This window comes from Miniopterus natalensis, chromosome 2 (genome assembly GCF_054644295.1).
Source record: "Miniopterus natalensis isolate mMinNat1 chromosome 2, mMinNat1.hap1, whole genome shotgun sequence".
NCBI lineage: Eukaryota > Metazoa > Chordata > Mammalia > Chiroptera > Miniopteridae > Miniopterus > Miniopterus natalensis.
This window is the reverse complement of record NC_142082.1, coordinates 36946414-36966793: the sequence shown is the minus strand read 5'-3', so window position 1 is coordinate 36966793 and position 20380 is coordinate 36946414. Positions and strand designations below refer to the sequence as shown.

Below are 20380 nucleotides of genomic sequence, written 5' to 3'. Positions count from 1 at the left end.
AATTTTAATGGAGTTTAGTTTATTAATCTTTTCTTTCATGGTTTTTTTGTGCGCCTGTTTACTATCCTTCCCCTCTACCTCAAGGTTATGAAGCTCTGTCCTCCATATTTTATGGTTTCTGGAAGGTTTATGATACGACTTTCATTCTCTGATTCATTGCTCATTAAGTTGTATGAGTGATCAGTGGTATAAGATAAGAGGGTCAGGGTTTTTGTTGTTTTGTTTTGTTTTAACATATGGATATCCAGTTGACCCAATTTAATAGACTATTTCCCATTGTTCATTTATTGTTTTTTGTTTTTTAAGATTCTACGTGTAAGTGAAATCTTCTGGCATTTGTCTTCTCTGTCTGACTTATCTCATTCAACAAAATACCCTCTAGATCCATCCATGTTATTGCAAATGGCAAAATTTCATTCCTTTTTATGGTTGAAACATATTCCATTGTATATATGCTCCACTTCTTTTCCATGCATCTATTGATGGACATTTAGGTTGCTTCCATGTCTTGGCTACTGTAAATAATGCAATGAACATATGGACGTATGTGTCTTTTCAATTTTGTGTTTTGGGCTTTTTCAAATAAATACCCGTAAGTGGAATTGCTGGGTCTCTTTTTGTCTCTTTCTCTTGTTGTAGCCTTAGTTTTAAAGTCTATTCAGTCTGGTGTACATATTGCTAACCAGCTTTTGTTTGTTTCCATTTTCATGAAATATCTTTTTCCATCCCTTTATTTTTTTAATTTTTTTTTTATTTGAGAAACATCGATTTGTTGTTCCATTTATTTATGCATTCATTGGTTGATTCTTGTATGTGCCCTGACGGGGATCAAGCCTGCAACCTTGGCATATCAGGTTGACGCTTTAACCAACTGAGTTACCTGGCCAGGGCTGAAGGGAGTCCCTTTGAGACAGGGTATGTAAGGGTCTTGTTTTGTTATCCATTCAGCCATCCTATGTCTTTTGATTGGAACATTTAATTCATTCGCATTTAAAGTGATTATTGATAGATATGTAGTTATTGCCATTTTATTCATATTTTTATTTTTTTTTCTTCTTAATGAAGACCTTTTAATATTTCATATAATACTGGTTTGGTGATAAACTGTAGCTTTTTCTTGTCTGGGAAGCTCTTTATCTGTCCTTCTAGTCTAAATGATAGCTTTGCTGGGTAGAGTAATCTTGGTTGTAGGTCCTTGCTTTTCATCACTTTGAATATTTCGTGCCAATCCCTTCTGGCCTGCAAATTTCTGTTGAGAAGTCAGCTGATAGTCTTAAAAATATGGAATGCTTCATGAATTTGCATTTCATCCTTGAGTAGGGACCATGCTAATCTTTTCTGTATCATTTCAACTTTAGTACATGTGCTGCCAAAGCAAGCATCTTCAACAGCTTTTAAAAACATTCAAAATGCCTGAGTTGCATAGTCATGATCATTTGATCCCTCACAATTAAAGGTTTAGGAATCCATCTTCTGATAAATGTCAACTCCTGATTCCTGTGAAAGCAGATTGTTTTTATTTACATTGGTATGGAATACTCCTGATAGCTTCAAATATCTTTTTAGTATCATTACTCTCCTTACTTAATTTTTACATTATGTTTATAATTTCTCTGTTCTTCTTCAGTATGTATTCTGTAACCAAGAGAAAGAGCAAAAGATTGTGGTTTCTTTTCATTATTCAAGCTAAATTACCAGAAATGCCCTTTAAGATGAAATATTTAGTCACTTCAGAACAAGTCAATTTAGAGGAAGTGGGCAACCTTATTTAGCTCATGTTTTCCTTGCAAGACGTATTGATGTTTCATGCTAGCATGCTGTTGTGGAAGCCTGCAACTCCCAGCCAGAAACAGTCCTTTCTGCAGAACTGCCATAATACTTTATTGGAAGGTTAAAAATATCAATCCCAAAGGTGGGGAAACAGGCACTCTTAACTTACACACTATTGATTTTAGTGTATATTTCTGGATGTCCATTGAGATTCGTTGTGTGTGATGAACTAACCTAGAAAAGAAATTTTCTGGTTCAAATGGCATCACACACATTATGTATACCTTTGAAACAGAAATCACACTTCCAGGTGTAATTCATCAGCCTGTTATTTATGTTAGTGGAAAAAGAAATGAGGGGATGAGAACCCTTTATATGTGTCAATGGGGGAGAAATAATTAAATTATGGTACAGTTATAGAATAGAGTCTATAAAATGGAATACTACTTAGCCATTAATATAATGTGTATTATATATTGAAATGGGAAGCTCCATGATAATAAATGAAAATTGAAGCTACTAAATATCAGTATTTTTTATATAAAAATTTACATCTATGTTTATATAGATAGGTATAAGAAAATAGTCTAAATGGATATACACCAAAATAGTTGTAGTGATTATTCTCATGGTGGTGAGAGTAAGAATGTTTTTCCTTTTCTTCTCTACTTATTTAATTCTTTCCAGAGACTATTTAAATTAGTAAGTATTATTTAATTCAAGCAAGGAGAAAAGGAAGAAAACCAATTTTAATTTTGGAGAAAAGATTTCTACAAAAAATTAAATTTTAAAAAATGTATTCAAAAAAGAAAAAAGGAAAGATTTTTATATTCTAAAGGGTAAAAGCACTAGAACCTATGAGAAGAAAGGACAGGATGTTACAGATTATATAGCTCATTCATTTGATAGGGGTAAACTTTTTAGCACAAATATTTAACTAAGTGACAGAAAGGACAAATGGGTTGCCTGAGACATGAGGGTTGCATCACTAAAGATGTTCAAACATAACCATTTGGTAAGGTTGTCACGGAAGTGATTGAAACATCAAATGTTTTGACATTTTGCCTCGGGACTCCCTCAATAGATGAGACTTTTAACAATGGGTGGAAGGCTGAACAAGGGGACCTATAAAAATCTTTTTGATTCTCACTTCTGAATTCAAAGAGAATTGTATTTTAAGCTGCTTGTGAAAAAGACAAACAGCATGATAAAATTCATGTGAAGGATGGCCTTTTAATGTTACAACACCCTCAAAAGAAAGCTAAAGACACTGACAGTAGTGGTATCTGTTTACAAATTATCATTAGTGAATAAATGAAAGGAAGAAGGAATTGATTCTGGACTTACTACAGTGTAAAACCATGAACTATAGACATACAATATTGTTTGGGATCACAAAGTAGTAGATTAGGCCAGTGATTCCCAAACCCTGCTGAACTACACAGTCTTTAGAGCAAATATATATATATTTTTATTGATTTTAGAGAGAGAAGAAGGGAAAGAAAGAGAGAGAAACATTGATTGGTTGCCTCCTATACACACCCCGACCAGGGATCAAACCTAAACCTGGGTATGTGCCCTGACCAGGAATCAAATCCTAGACCTTCTGGTACATGAGATGATGCTCCAACCGAGCCACACCAGCCAGTGATATATATATTTTATAGCCTCCTGGGTCCTGATCCTGTAAATTCAGCCTCAGTAGCTCTGGAGTAGGGCCTGGACATCAGTATTTTTTAAATTCTCGAGTTATTTTGATGGTCAGCCAAGTTTAGACATAACCAAAATAAAATACACATGCACATGTACATAACAAATAGATATGTATCAGGACAGCTACCAAAAACAAAGAAAGTATAAGGTTGATTGATAAACACATCAGATGCTTTTAACTATTCATATTTACAAAGCAGCCTCACTGAGAAGCCCATCAATGTTCTACAGCTAAGTGATACTCAAGCCAGTATTTCTGATGTTTCATTCAATGCATTAAGCAGAGCTGCTTAAAAGAACTAGTTTTATTTATTAATATATTATGTAATCATGCTCGTGAATACAATAAACGATATAAAAATTCATGTTAATAAAACAAGTATTTGTCCACAGACTATAAACAGCAGCCACTATATCACCCTGGTCATGCTCTTAAAGGAAATATCAAGGAAGATGCACTAAACTTGATTAGAAACCAGCCAATGTTTAAGATGTGGACAAGATGGTATCCTGCTCATGGTCAGGTTAACAATAATCCATAAATATTTTTAGAACTTTGCATCTTCAGCTTTATTCCCAAATGATCTTTAGAAAAGGAAAAAAATGAAGACAACTCATATAGACAACTGTTACTTACTATAGGACATGAAATGAAAGGAACCACTAACCAAGTCCCTAGTCCTCTTAAACAGTATAATTGGCCCTGTCATAATGTCACATACATGACTGAGACTACTTCTGCTGAGGCTACTTCTGCTACCCAGATTCCTCAGTTCTATCTAGCCTCAAATGAGCAAGTTTCCTGCACTGCAGAAGTTGCAAGAGGTTATCCACCCCACAGGCCATTTGCTGTTTCTTGAACAACCATGCCCACCCCACCAGCTTTCACATTGTCTGGTCCATATCCTGCCTAAAATACTCTTCCCCCAGATTCGTGCTTGGCAGACTCCCTTATTCCCTGCACATCTTTGCTCACAGGCCACCTTCCCAATAAGCCTACTCTGATCATCTAATTTCAAATTGAACCTGTGCCCACAGCCCCTTGCTGATCTACATTTTCTGTTTCTCATTGTACTTAACACCTTGCAGTAAATCTATGATTTGCTGATGTTTATTGTTGGTGCCTGTCTCCTCTGCTAGACTATCATTACTGTGAGGGCAGATATCTTTGTTTCATTCATTGACGTATCATAGGTGCCTAGAATAGTATCTAGCACATAGTAGGCTCTTATCAAATAAATATATGTTAACTGGATGAATAAATATATGATACTTGATTGTCGTTGCATAAATAACGAGTAATAAACAGTTTTCAATAGAGCCTTCAGTATTCACATAGTTAAAACCATCCCACATTTTTGTGTTTGAACATTACTGTCAGTGAAATGGAACTGCCTAGGTCCTGAGTACTTTCTGCCCGATGAGTCAGCATGTTGGCAGTAGCTGCTTTGCTTGTAGAGTTGAAAGTCTCTGCTGGTTTGTGACCCCACGGAATCTGATGAGGTTTTCCCCTACCTTTTTGCCTTCCTCCTGATAGGCACTTTCATATCTCTTGTAAAGATCAGCCTGTTGGGTGTTATTCTTAGAACAGTGCTAAACTCTTAGCAGTTACTCACTAAAGGATTTGTGTTGATTATGGGAGTGACCCACTGTATCTTTTCTGATATTTAACTTCAGAACTTAAGAACATCTTAGAAATTCTCTAGTCCAACTCATTTTAAAGTTCAAGAAACTGAAGAACCAAGAGATTAATTTTCTAAATTCACAGAACTAGCTAGAGGCAATTCTGCAATTGGAGTACTTGAGCTGGGTGTTTTGTTATTGTTGTTGTTTGTTTTCTGTACTTTTAATTTTTATTGTTTTTAATTTTTTTACATTTTTTATTGAATTTATTGGGGTGACATTGGTTAATTTAAAAAAACCATATAGGTTTCAAGTGTACAGCTCTATAATACATCATCTGTATACTGCATTGTGTGTTCACCACCCAAAGTCAAGTCTTTCTGCCACCATTTATCCCCTTTTGCCCTCTTCTGATCTCCCACCACTCCCCTTGCCCTCTGGCAGTCACCACAGTTGTCTGTGTCTGTTTTTTGTTTGTTTGTTTGTTTTTGCTTAATTTCTTCACCTTTTCACCCAGTCCCCTAGCCCCCCTTCCTTCTGACAGTTGTCAGTCCATTCTATATATCTCTGAGTCTGTTTCTATTTTGTTTGTTAGTTTATTTTGGTGTTTTTCTTTGACTGGCTTATTTCACTCAGCATAATACTTTGCAGGTCCATCCATGCTGTCCCAAACGACAAGATTTCCTTCTTTTTTATAGCCTCGTAGTGTTTCATTGTGTAAATGTCCCACTGCTTTTTTATCCACTCATCTACTGTGGGCACTTGGGCTGTTTCCAAATCTTGGCTGCTGTAAATAACGCTGCAATGAATATAAGGGTGCATATAGTCTTTCAAATTAGTGTTTGTTTTTTGATATACCATCTTTCTACAGCAGAGAGCAAGACCAGCTTCCTCACACACTCTTCTCTTCTGTCAACACAACCTTTTGCTTCTTGTATTCTCCTTCTCACTCATCTTCCTTACGGAGGGTCCACGTTTCTCCAAATCTTACTTCCGCATATAGATTCCATTCTGTCATCCCAATCCACAGCCACCTTAGATTCCCTTCCCCACAGGTATGAGTATTTGGGGAAGGCAGTTCCACTTTCTAGTTCCTCTTTACTGTGATCCTCACCTTGGGGACTGGACGTCATTTGGCTGCTGTCCTCCTTTTGATTCCATCTTTCTCTTGCCTGTTTGTACCCACATCACACTAGCACCCTGACTTGGCTCACCCTTCCTCAGGAGCTCCTCACCTCCCTTGATTAGCATCTCCTTTTTTTTTTTTCTTCTAAATATATCTTTATTGATTTCAGAGAGATAAAGGGGAGAGAGAGAGAAACATCAATGATAAGAGAGTCATTGATGGGCTGCCTACTGCACACCCCCAACTGGGGACCTAGCCCTCAACCTGGGCATGCGCCCCGACCGAGAATTGAACCGCGATCTCCTGAATCCTGGGTCAATGCTCAACCACTGAGCCATGCCCAGCTGGGTGCATCTCCTACTTTTTAACTTACTGAAGCTGTGGTCTCAGTGTGCAGAAGGGAAAAGAAACACTACCCTTGTTTTTTTCCTACATTTATCTCCTTTGACCTTTTCAACAATTTTTTGTGTTAAGTGGGAACAGATATTCTTGTTCCCTTTTTTGCTGACAAGGTAGTAAAATACAGGTGAATAGAGTAAATGATGCGCTCTCTGTCTTGCAGCCTCTCAGTGGCAGGACTGGACACTGAGCCTCCAAATCCTAGTTTATATCTTTTCTACCGTCTCCTATTTTAGTGTTACAGAGAGACAAAAATTATCGCTGACTGGTATTCTGAAATGTACATAGTATTGTTTCTTCCTAAAGATCTTATTCAGTCTTTTAAAGTCTTCTGAGGATATGAATCTGAGTTTCTCTAGCATCTTGAGCATCTTGGTTTTAGAAAAGACCACTGAGCAGGCCCTCTCTGAAGCACGCCCACACGTTTCTTCCCTCTCAGGAGTCCTTTCTTCACTCTCGTGCATCTTTACCTTTCTCTCCTAAACTCTAAGGGTCACCACGAGACTTGTAACCAGGGGAGCAGTGGACAGCAGCAGCTTGTCCCAGACCAACCCCCTGAACCTGTCTTCAGGGCTCCTTTTTCTGACTTCTCAGTGAGCTAACAGCAGCCCCACCTTGGCTCACTTCTGTCACTGTGACCTTTACTTCTCAGTGAGTCCACACTGCCCTGTGTGGCTCACTTCTTTGTTTCTAAAGGGTCAGAACAGCCCCGCCTAGGCACTCTGCTGTTGCTTCTTCTATCCTAAGCCCTTCCTTTGTTTCACTGTCCCCAGCTTTAATAAATGTACTCTCAAAATCAGAAAAAAAGAAAAGACCACTGAGTTTGGTTAGTGATATAATGGACAGGTTTTTTTATACTGACTAAATTACCATTTTTATTTAACAATTATTAAATGCTATTACATGTGGACCTATGTTTGCAGTGTTTTGTTGCTCTTTTGAGAATCTGTTAGTAAGATTTATTCAGATTCTTGATTCAAACAGTGTGCTAGTTCACAAGTTTTGAAAATCTGTGTATTTGTAATTTTTAATTAAATATATAAGAAATATTTCTTTACATATAAAACAATATTCTATTACAACTAAAAAGTATTACAATATTGCTTACAAATATTATAAAATGATGTTTTATCACTTTCTTTTTTATTATTAAGTATTGTAAACAGATTGAAATTAATTTTTAACTTAAATTCAACCACTTTTACTGAAGTAATTAATGTTCATTTTACTCCACTGCCAAACAAAGCATTTTGAAGCACACTGTGATTGAGATCATATATATATATATATATATATATATATATATGTATATGTATATGTATATGTATATATATATATATAGTCTCATAAGAAAAATAAAATGCATTTATGTCTTTGCAATTAAAACAGATTAGGAACTGACATTGTCCTGACAGGACTGGCAGTGCTGGCTCCCTGCAAAGCTGCTCTGTATGGCAGGTCAAGAGGGCTTGTGTGCGAAGCAGCTGATGTATATAGGCTTTGTAATGCAACTTCATTCTCATTGCCATTTGTCCACCCAGAGGCCAAGGGGTACACATAATTGACTGTGTGTAAGAGTCCTAGATGTATAAAACCCTGTGTTTAGAGTCCTCAGTATGACCTGAGGCCAGAAAGCATAGGCAGAGCTGGTATACAGTAAATTCACATATAAAGTTCTTTGATATAAATCGGAGTTGTCCAAATCCATTTTTTGCAAGATGGTAATATCCAGATTCTAGTTTTTACTGTGCATGTTGTTCTCCCCACTCATCTTTAAGTTGTTTTTATATTTCAGATTGCTAAATGGCACACTGCCTAGAATGTGCCCTCATGTTGAGACCACTCTCGGTTTGATCTAGTGCCAAAGAAAAAAAAGTGAGATTCTGTTGGGAATATAGTTTGCTTTACACTTTAGGGTGAGTGGAGAGAGCCATCTTGAAAGGATGATGTAATTGTAGAAGTATTGTCTCTAACATTCCTGCCTGTTTTTCTTGAATGATAAAAATTCTATACAACTCCTGCCTCAGTAAAGTCTTGACTATGTAGTTTTCTCTTCTAACAAATGAGCTGTGTCCAGTCACATTTTTTATCACCCGTGTGCATTTTTGCAGTTTACTTCTTTTATAAACTAGAGGTGCATTCTGCTTAGGGGAAAGTACAGACACACACACACATACACATGCTGATTTATACTAAAGTCACAAAAAGCTTTTAAAATGATGGTAAAGTAAAATTGATAAACTTATGAAAATATATTATCAACATTTCTTAGAACAAACATAAATAAGAATAGTAAATAAATATGCAGAGTAGCACCATGTATTTTTATACAGTGAGTAGCCATTGTAGAAAGAATCATCTTTAGGTTCCAAAGTGATGTAGGATCTTTTTGCTTTGTTCCTTTCATATCATTTGTTATCTTTATTAGTTTAGCTTTTACCAGACATGTCTATTCAGAGACACCTTATCTTAGCCCTGTCTAGCTGCTATAACAAAAGTACCATAGATTAAGTGGCTTAAAGAGCAGAAATTTATTTCTCACACTTTTGGAGGCTGGAAAGTCCAAGATCAAAGCTCTGGTAGATTCAGCATCTGGTGAGAAGGGATCATTCCCCTAGATCATAGACTTTTTGCTGTGGCTTCACGTGGCTGTAGAGGCAATGGTGTCTCTTTACTAAGGTTACTAATCCCATTCATGAGCACTCTACACTCACGACCCTATTACCTCCCAAAGGCCTGACCTCCTAAATACAATTATATTGGGAAATAGTTTCAACATATGGGCAATGGACACACAAACATGCAGTCTGTAACACACCTATGCTAGTTAAGAAGGCAAAGAATAGATAACATCAAATAAAGCTAATGATTGAAATGCTTCATCTTTGTCAGACTGGAAAGAACCATAATTATCTTTCAACTGGCTAATGTATAAGTTTTATAAAGGGGAAGAGTTTAGCTTCATTTGATGATTTTCATCCTAATGATTTCTGCCAGCTTTTTTCTTATTAATATGATCAATTTTGTATATTACAGAGCATAGTAAAGACATTTTGAGTAAGCATCTCATATATTAAAAAAAGTTTAATCCATCTAAGAAGATTTATTCTGAGAATAATTTTCCAAGTATATCTGGAAAGGTAAATTGATTTTAAAGGATATGTAATTGATTAATTAAAAACATAATTTTGAAAAACCCATTTCTTATATTTTTATTGATTTTTAGAGAGGAAGGGAGAAGGAGAAGGGAGAGAGAGAGAGAGAAACATCAATGATGAGAGAGTCATTGATGGGCTGCCTCCTACACACCCCCCACTGGGGATCGAGCCCATAACCCAGGCATGTGCCCTGACCGGGAATCGAACCAGTGTCCTCCCAGTGTATGGGTCGACGCTCAACCACTGAGCCATGACAGCCAGGCTGAAAAACCCATTTATGATCCACTGTGGGAGCAGTTCCTGAACACTCTCAGGTAGATGTCAAGCCAGTGGGGCAAATAATTTCTCATGCAACAAAAGAGAATATTTGTAGCAGAATATACTGAAAAAAGAGAAAATATATCTTACCTGTTGAACTTTGTGCTGACTTTACAATATATGCATGTTGTGTTTATTTTCTCATAGGTATGAGAAAGTGCCAGTCATCTTGGTTGGGAACAAAGTGGACCTGGAAAGTGAGAGAGAAGTGTCATCCAATGAAGGCAGAGCCCTTGCTGAGGAGTGGGGCTGCCCCTTTATGGAGACTTCTGCTAAGAGTAAAACAATGGTGGACGAACTCTTTGCAGAAATTGTGAGGCAGATGAACTATGCTGCACAGCCTGACAAAGATGACCCATGCTGTTCTGCATGTAACATACAATAGCATTCAGAAATGGCTGTCCTGGACAGGATTTGCCCAATATCATAGGCGATACAAACCTCGTCTGCCCGACAGCGGAGCTTGCAGGATGTGTGGTGTGAATCTACAGTGAAATAGCAGCCCTCATTCAGAATTCAGCAGTGATTGTCCGTTGATATCTCTGAGTAACATTTGGGTTCAGTAACTACAGTTTTCACCATTGTCCTCAGTCTTCTCTACACACCTGCAACTTTGAGGCATAGCCAATCGATCTACAGGGTGATCTCCTTTGAAAGCTATGATGGCATTGTCGCTGAGATGACCGAAGCAACTATTGTATAAATTAAAAATAATCATGAGAGAGAAACCGGAAGAATTCCTATGACCACTACAATTAAAATATTTTATCTTCTGTAAAAATAATAATAAGTAAAGGAGAAATATTTTCCTACAAGAGTACTGAATTTCAGGAATTGAGATAGTGCTTCTAACCAATGTATTCCGTCAAGATAACAGCTGACCTGCCAACAGCATTACAGGGAGAGATTCTTTGCTCAACTGACACATTTCTGTTTTCCAAAAGTGATGCTTAATTGTAGATGTTATCCTAATTTCTGACACAGAACTAACTCATACATCGATCCTTGATAGAGCAAAAGTCAAAACAGGTTATGTAAAAGTACAATCTGGTTTTAGAATGTGTAAAATCGGCTGCTTTGCCACAGAAAACGAAGGCTCTCACAAGGTTTTGATCCAGATAAAATCACAGACACCCCCCCTCTGTTAACCAAGCAGGTATGGTCTTGATTACATTACTGAGCAAGAAGGAAGCAGCTGTGATGCAAAGCGATTGCCCAGCCTTACTAACAAGAAGCATTCTAGTAGTAGATGAACTAGCACCATCGTGTACGGAAAATGAAGCCATGTTGCATCCACATGTTCCCGTTTGCATAAACCTCACAGGACAGTACAAGTATCTTGCATTTTTGTGTTTGTTAAAGCAGCAAATTCCTTCTTGCCTTTAAGGGCTATGGTTGTGGTGTGGTTCTTGGTTAACCTGCTTTCAAAATCAAGTTTGCTGTAGCAGAGCTTTATTGCAAGCCTTTAAAAAGATTGAATAACCATGTGAAATAATTTGGGCTTAAAAGTAGAACATAATTATAGAGTGGAAGGTAAGGGACAAAAAAAAAAAAAAATCTTTTATCTTTAATTTTTTTGGAGAATTATATAAAGATTTTCTTATAACAGTTTTGCCCTGATTACTGAATTGGCAAATAAAGCTAGAGAATATTTTGTTTTGAAAAGGTGCTCAAGCTCCGACATTGCTGGTTTTTATAGCCGAGAAGTATTTATCATTTGCATGACTAATGGCACAGGAAAAACCTATGCATAAGTTTCACAATCAAGTGTAGGAAAGGTTTTTAACTTGAGTCATAAATGCTGAAGAGAGTACCTTGAGCTGATTCTCGAGATAAATTTGGCCTTCAGAACTGCAATATCACCGAGCCTGTGATCTACATACTGCCCCACATTTTGTTGTTTCACCCTCTTGTGCAAGTAACCTCTGGTCTATGTGTGTAACTGAGAGAATAGTGTATGTTCGTGTGTGCATGTGTGTTTATTGTTCCTAAGAATTTGGCACAAGTCAGAGATGGCTGTCTATACTGAGAATCTGTGCTGCAGATATAGTGTATCAAAAGCATCTTTTTAAAAATTATTTACGTGTTTGTTATACATCATTGAGGTCATTGGTAGCCCTCAGTGTTGAGTAAACTGGCATTATGCTTGAAGGATAGGAAAAAGGCAGGTAGTCACTTCTCACAGATGAGAAAACAGGTACATGGGTAAAACCAGGCCATGGTTGTTGAGTCTTTGAGATGTGAATATTGCCATTCTTCAGTATAGGTTTTTTAGAAACCTCAATTATGAATGAAGCACCTTGTTTATAGGACAAAATGTTCTAACCAATTTCATTGAAACAAATTTCATTGTGTAAAAGTTGATTTGACTCAATGCGTAGAGAAATGCAAACGTTCAAGAAGTATGATTTCTCTACCGAAATAGAAATATTTGTTAGTGAATTGGTTGAGTTCTGTAGCCTTTAACTTCTCAGAGTGATTCTGTTTTTTAGAATTTCATATTTAACAGCAATTTGTGACAACTAAGATTCCATATTAGAAGCATCTGTAAAGATTCTACAGTTTTACATCATGGATTGCTATGCAGACAAGAAAAATGAGTTTAATAATATGAAAGGTATGGCAAAATGTAAGGTGGAAAAGATTATCTAAAAATTGGAGTTTTAGTAAGAAGTGTTTGTGTCAGACAATAAAGTGGGCTTTTACTGTAAAGATGTTAATAATAACCGACTTGGCTGCCTGATCACAGTGTTTCCTACATATTAATGACAAAGCGTAAACGATGATATCCAGAAACGGGAAACCCTCGTGTGCTCTTACTGTTGGTATTTCATCTGCTTTGAATATAACTCAGCTCAAATGAATGTGCTTGTTGAGATGTTAATAAAAAGCTTAAGAACAGGAAGATTAAATTTGTTGGCACATGAAATAATAGTGGCTACAGAGAAAAGTTGGTGACCTTGTGTCGCTATTATTTTATGCCCTGATCAGACTAGCAACTAGATAAGTGGAAGTTTTTCTAACATGCCTTAAAAATATTATGGTTTAATCCAAAGACCCACTTTTTTTTTTTTTTTTAGCTATTTTGATAAGGTTTTTTGTTTTTGTTTTGCCTTGTTTTACTTTTATACAAAGGCAACATTTGTTAAAGTTTTTTTTCTTTTATGTTGCAACTTTTTTTGGTTCTTTTAAGCTGTGATAGCGATGGTAACTGAAGATTTTCATTTTGTTCAACTTACACAAAACAAGCCAGCATCAAAAGTATTACATAAAATCTTTCTTAAACTATTGAAGGGTGCTTTGATGATTTTCTTCTTTGGTTTGTAGAATTAGGACAGAACTTGACTCTAATCGCTACAGTTGCCATCACTTTTCTGTGGTAAAACTACTGATACTTGCTTTTCTATATAAAAAATGTTGCCTAAGGATGTCTGCTGTTTGTTTTTAAGAGTTGTTCAGTGGGAATGTTGGTTTTTTATGTGTGAATATATAAGTGCTTATTTTGTTTGTTGCTGTTGGCTTTTTTGTTTCTTTTGTTTTTTTAGTTTTTTGTTGTCTCAGTAGTCTTGTGTTAGCACTGGGTAAGCTTTAATTGTCTCCTTAGCCAATCAAATCTTAAAGACTATGGGGGTCTTTTCTTTTTTCAATTAATGTGTCATTGTGCATCTGTTAAATCTTGATCAGGGTTTCAAGAATGACTGCAGTGGGTTTTGGAAACAGACTTATCATTATTGATTTGGGGTTTCCCAGAGATAAATATAGTTCACAGTTAATTGTTGAGCTCTAATACAACTGACTATTCAAAATTTAACAACAGTTTATTGTTTTGTAACAATGTCAGTTGTTAAACCTTGACATTTCAATTAAAACATGAATTGTAGTTATAACTCAATGCAAATTCAACAGTTGTATTTGGAGTTAAATTATTTTAACAAATAAATTTATTTAATGAAATTTCCTCTGAATTTTATTTGGTTTTGTACACGTTCGTTACTGAACTGTATTTACTATATACAAAAACAACTAGAAATTGCCACCAAATTAATTAATACTCTTCATACAGAGATAATTCAAGCTAAATAAAATTGAGAATTCATCATATAAAAAGGGAGGTTAGTAGACCATTTTCATACCCTGTATAAAAACACAAAATTTAAAAATCAGTAATCACAAATATAAACTTATAAATAGTATTATATATATATATATATATATATATATATATATATGTAGATATATATGTAGATATATATATAGATATATAGATGGGGGAGTCTGTGGTTTTTTTTTCATTCTCTGACCACAAGTTTATTCAACACAAAATAATGCTATCTGGCTAATTTGCAGCCTTAATGCTAATGTTAACAGAATTGTTCTAGATAACTTTAATTAGCAGTCCTGCTAGTATCACTAAAATATATCAGTGTTCTAGTGATGGCTTGGAGCTGTCTTTCTGTTCCTGTCTTGTGGAGTCTGAGGTGCCAGAAGCTAGAGGTTGTGCTCTGTTGGGCTGTAGGACCTGCCTGTTCTATATGGGGCCCTGTGAATGTTGACAGATGCTGGTAATTATATACAGCTTCAGCTGCTCTGATAAGAAGCCCATTCATTCCCTAAGCCAATTTAAACTATGCCTTTTGGTTATGTTGCCTTCAAACTCTGCTGAAATCCCCTGGCAACACTCCACCAGTTTAGAAGCTCCATTGTTTTAGAATATAAGAATAATTTGAATGAATATAACAGAGGCACTGTAGACAGAATCTCAAATATTTAAAGGAAAATGTGCCTATATTTTAGCATAATAGATAAATAACTGCTGGTTAGCTTTCTTTATTTTCTCATTTGAAGCATTTGTAAATTATTTAAATAGATCAAATTCTCATTTGAATTGGAAGAGTTTCTTTGTGACTGAAAAATAGTATTTTGAAATTCTCCCAAGTTACACAGTTTACTGATCATTACAGGTCCATGAATGGACATACAAATAGCTGAAGGAATAAAGTGCCACCCAATTTGGAACCCATCTGACCTCTGGGACCTGTGAAGTGGAGAAAATTGTTACAAACTCCCTTAAAAAGCTTCTGACCTCTTATTTGTTTCTTAATTTTAAATACCCATGTTTCCATATAAATACTAATAAAACACAGCGGTACTTCATTTGTTAAGTGGGGCTTTTTTTCTGGCTTTTGTTTTTGTTTTCCTTTTAAGTATTAGGTTTTTAAGAGATCTGCCCTTTCAGGTAAGGTGATGTTATTTCTTTCAATATTTTCTTAGAGCAATACTCTTCATTTGCTGTCTAAGGATTCCTCCAAGACTTAAAGTGCACACAAATTAGGAAAAAAGAAGCTGAAGAAATGATACTTGGTTTGGGGGAATATTTTATAAGCTCTCATCTCAAAAACTCAAAAGTATCAAATAGTTCATTGTTTTACCATATGATTACAATTTTACAATGACAATATTTGGGATATAACTTACATTTTTTACCTTAGAAAATTAGATATTGGATATTATTTATAAAGAATAAAAGGAAAAGCCACCCAGTTTCCAAATCCACAAAACAACCATGTTAATAACATTTGTAAATCATCCCAACATCTTTCTATGCAGATATACACATGCAGATACACACAGATGTAGGTGGAAGGGTGAGTAACTCCATGTTACTCATGAGAAACTAACTGTAAAATGAATCACCCAAGGTCAAGACGCAGAGTTAAGATGCAGACTGAAGCCTCTAACTTTAAATCACCTTTTCCCCACTGTGAATTCTTTTTAGCGAAATGGCGCCCACTCATCCAGACTCATTCAGCTATTATTCATTGAAGGTTACTCCTACCATTGACTTGACGCAGCAATACACAAGTAGACACATATACATAATCCCTGATAGCTTAATTCTGGCTGCTAAAACAAAATACATAGACTGGGTGGGTTATACAGCAAACATTTCTCACACTTCTGGAAGCTGGGAAGTCCATGATTAAGACTCTGACAGATTTGGTGTCTGGTTAGGGCCCATCTCCAGGTTGCAGACTGCTGACTTCTCACTGTAACCTCACTTGGTGGAAGGGAGAAGGCAGCTCCCTGAGGTCTCTTTCGTGAGGACACTAATCCCATTGTGGGGGCTCCACCCTCATGACCTAATCACCTCCTAATACCATCACACTGGGGATTAGGTTTCAACATGAATTTTGAGGGGATTCCAACAGTTATTCTATAATACTAGTCTTGTCTCCTTGCCTTTCTCTTTACCTCAAGCAGATACAAATTAACCTACTGGCAAGAAATAATTCATTTGTACCTTTTCTACTTTTGCATGCCAGTACTCCAGTAACGCAGGCCAAGCCAAAGTCCTGGGCGCAGCCTACAGAGGCTGCTACTGGCTCAGTTCTTTCCACAGCCAGTATGACCAGCCTGAGCTCTTCCATTCTGGGAATTTGAGGTATCTATATGATGGGTGGGGGTGGATGGCAATACAACAGCTCCAGGGCTCTGCTGTTATAGGATATGTCTGTTTCCTAAGGAAGCTAACAGTAGAATCTGCAATGGGCTAGCCCCTGGAGGGTGGACATCGGGGCACTCAGCTAGTTTGGGGACAGTAGCAAAGCTGAGCGGGTCAGAGGGATCTTTATATTAGACATGCTGAATAATAAATCCTGGATTCATGCCTTCAGTTAAATATTACACATTTTTAGATTTTAGTGAGATTTTTATTTAAAAATGTCAGGATTGGAAAGCATTTTCTAATATGATCCTACAAAATGAGTAATTCACATATACTTAGAGCAACTGAAGTAAATCATTGTTTAGTGGGGACGTACTAAAGCCAAGAAACATATACTATTAGTGGAAGGACGGTAGAATTTCTGTGAAAAAAAATCACAAAATCTGAGTAAGACAGCAAATTTTAAAAAGGGTGAACCAAAACAACTGGGGGCTTCATTTATTTAGTCCCCAGTCACGTCTACGTGGTCAGAAAGTGAGAAAGCCATGGCCTACAATCTGTGAGTCAGGTTCCAGAGGGAGATCTGCCAATGGGACGTTCCAGCACATGGATATTAGTTATTTCTTTGGATAAGTTTTCCCCAAGTGTGTTCTGAAGAGGTTTTACACGATGAGATGTTTTGCAGGAAATGGTTCTCGAGTCAAGAAGTTCGGAAAAACACATCTCCCATATTGGAAAAGGCCCTGAAAAAATATGCTGATGCTTCTAAAACTAACCTGACACGAGGACACTTTCTTCATATAATACATAGCAGCATGCTTTGGAGCAAAATTTGGGAAATGTCGCTGTTAGATATTCACCCTTCAAACCGTGCTGTGAGGATTCTGTCCACGTGGGGGGACCTGGGTCACTTGTGAACCTGAGAACTCTAGTGAAAACAGGGCGAAAGAGAGAAAGCACTGTGGTCTCTGTCCACTTTCCTCAGACTCGTACTTAACCTTGGCCCTCACAGCTTACCTTTTTGAAAAAGATAAGAAGAGGAAGAAGGAAAGATAAAAATCAAGAAAAAAATCAACTCTAAAACAATGACTGTTTTCCTCTTAAAGCGTATATTGGCCGGTCTGTATGTCTAGTCCTAGGCCAACTCACAACAGAGGATCTTCTTAGCAGATAGCAGCCTGGACCTTACTCCCCACACGGTAGTACCCGCCCCATTGCCCTGTGACTCACCGGTGTCCTTGACCTTGGCCATGCCAGGAAATGATGAGTTGGGGTAGCATTAAGAAAGCAGTGGCCAACGTATCCAGGATTCCCTGACTCTTATCCTCAATCCTCCCCATGTCACTTCTGAGGGCGGTATAAGCTCCTGCGTACCTCCCATCACACAGTAACACGCACACACCTGAGGACACCGGGGGGAGGGAACAACACTTACTTGCTGGAGCTTTCATTTTGAAGCTGCAGTGAAGGACGCCAGTGCGCTGACTGGACCCCCACAGACTCAGGCTGCTGAGGGGCCCAATGAGCAGACCCAAAGGCTTCTGTCCACGATCTTGGGGCCTGAATCCAAATATTGAACCTTGCCTCTGTGATGCAAAGAAAGGCCAGAACCCCTGCTAGCAAGAAGAACCAAAAGACAGGGAAAAAGAAAATTTGGCCCTGGCCAAGTAGCGCAGTTGGTTAGAGAGCCATCCCAATGTGCCAAGGAGGCAAGTGCAATCCCTGGTCAGGGCACATACAAGAATCAACCAGTGAGTGCATAAACAAATGGAACAGCAAATCCATGTTTCTCTCTCTCTTTCTCTCTCAAATCAGTTTTTTGTTGTGTTTTTTTTTTTAAAGAGAGCTTGATCCAGTGTCTAGCAAGAGGCTCCTGTAGGCCACCTGCCCAGTCCTGGTGGGAGACTGAGAGGAGGTGCACAGGCACAGGGCTCTCCTGGGCAGCCTCCTTCAGACTCACCTTGCTTCACGAAGAAGAGAGATGAGCAGAGAAACCCCGGCCTTTACTCTGGAGGGGCCATCTGTGCAGCCCGCTGCTCTGGCTGAGGGGGCTTAATACCCTCATCCTTCAAGAGCTGACCTCCTCTTGAGAGTGAAATAGAGAGGAAAAAGTGAAGACAGATACAGGTAGGAAGACAACTTTTCCTACACCAGAGCCCAACAATACCTTCCTTTTTTAAAAATCCTACCCAAGGATATTTTTCCATTGGTTTTCAGAGAGAGTGGAAGGGGGAGAGAGAGACGGGGAGAAACATTAATGTGAGAGAGACACATCAACTGGTTGCCTCCCACATGTGCTCCGACTGAGGCCGGGCATCGAGCCTGCAACCAAGGTATGTGCCCTTGGCTGGAATCAAACCCGGGACCCTTCAGCCCGTGGGCTGACGCTCTAACCACTGAGCCATACTGGCTAGGGCCCAATAACACCTTTCTTATAAATAGAGTTTAAATTCCTTTTTCCCCACAATTGATTTTGTTTGCTTGCACCCTTCCTACTTTCCAGTTTATTTACACTCTCTGTATTAGTTATCTATTGCTCTGTAACAAATGGCCCCCAAGTTTAGCAGCTTAAGGCAGCAAACATTTATTACCTCACAGTTTCTGTGGGTCAGGAATCCAGGCGTGGCTCTGGTCACTCACAAGGCTGCAATCAAGCTCTCTGTGCACTGGGCTTTCAGTCACCTTATGGCTGGACTCCAGGTGGACCCACTTCCAAGCTCCCTCAGTGGTGGTTGGCAGGATTTGCTTTCTCTAGGGCTGTTGCTCTAAGGCCTTCACTTCCTTGCTGGCTATTGGCCTGAGGCTGCCCACATAAGCCTCCTCACAGGGCAGCTCACAGTGTGGCAGCTGGCTTTATCCTAGTGAGCAGGTGACAGAGCAACAGAGGAGTACAAGCAAGACAGAAGTCACCGTCTCATATTTTACTCTCAGATATTTTTCACCACTTTTGCCATATCTTCAGAGTTAAAAGCAAGTCACTAGGTTCAGCCCACACTCAAGAGGAGATTACACAAGAGTCTCATGGTGGTTAATTTTATGTGTCAGATTAACTGGGCCATGTGGGGTGCCCAGATATTTGGTCAAACATTATTCTGGGTGTTCCTGTGAGTATTTTTGGATGAGATTAAGATTTAAATTAATAGACTGAGTAAAATAAGATTCTCCTTCCTAATGTGGGAGGGCCTCCTCCAATCCATTGAAGTACAAAAAGGCTGACCTTCCTCCAGGCAAGAGTGAATTCTTCCTGCCTAACGGCCTTCAAACTAGGACATTGGCTTTTTCCTACATTCAGACTCAAACTGAAACTTTGGCTCTTCCTGGGCCTCAAGTCTGCCAGCCTTGAGCTGGAACTATACTATTGGCTCTCCTGGCTCTCAGGCTTTCAGACTACACCTGGGACTGCAATATTGGCTCTTCTGGGTCTCCAGGTTGCTGACTCATCCTGCAGGTCTTGGGACTTGCCAGCTCCCATAATCTCATGAGCCAATTCTTTATAATAAATCTTTTTATATGTAGACAGATGATAGGGGAAGGGAGGGAGGGAGGGAGGGAGGGAGGGAGGGAGGGAGGGAGGGAGGAAAGATAAATGCATCCTATTGTCCATTTCTCTGGAGAACCCTGACTAACATAGGAGTGAATACCAGAAGGAAGGGGTCATTCGGCGCACCCTTAGAAGGCTGCCTACCATACACTATTATGAATTTTATACCATACTGTCTTTCTACTTAGAGAATTATGCTTTACAGTGTGAGGATTTCACTGCCTACTCTTTTTCCCCCCATTTATCTTGATTTCAATGTCTCCTCTACCATCACTGTACCACACTAT

The 20380-nt window shown here is 38.1% G+C and overlaps 1 protein-coding gene and 1 non-coding gene across 2 annotated transcripts in view; one reads left to right on the top strand and one right to left on the bottom strand.

Moving 5' to 3' along the window:
• RAP2A (RAP2A, member of RAS oncogene family) overlaps nt 1-13618 on the top strand; it is a 30693-nt gene extending 17075 nt beyond the window's left edge. The window contains exon 2 of the mRNA XM_016203821.2: nt 10255-13618. Coding sequence (XP_016059307.2) covers nt 10255-10492 — 238 coding nt within the window. The 3' untranslated portion in view covers nt 10493-13618. The remainder of the gene's footprint in view (nt 1-10254) is intronic.
• LOC148093670 (U6 spliceosomal RNA) lies at nt 1276-1382 on the bottom strand. Its single transcript, XR_015714184.1, has one exon. It is a non-coding gene; the product is annotated as a U6 spliceosomal RNA (small nuclear RNA).
• Nucleotides 13619-20380: the final 6762 nt, after the last annotated feature.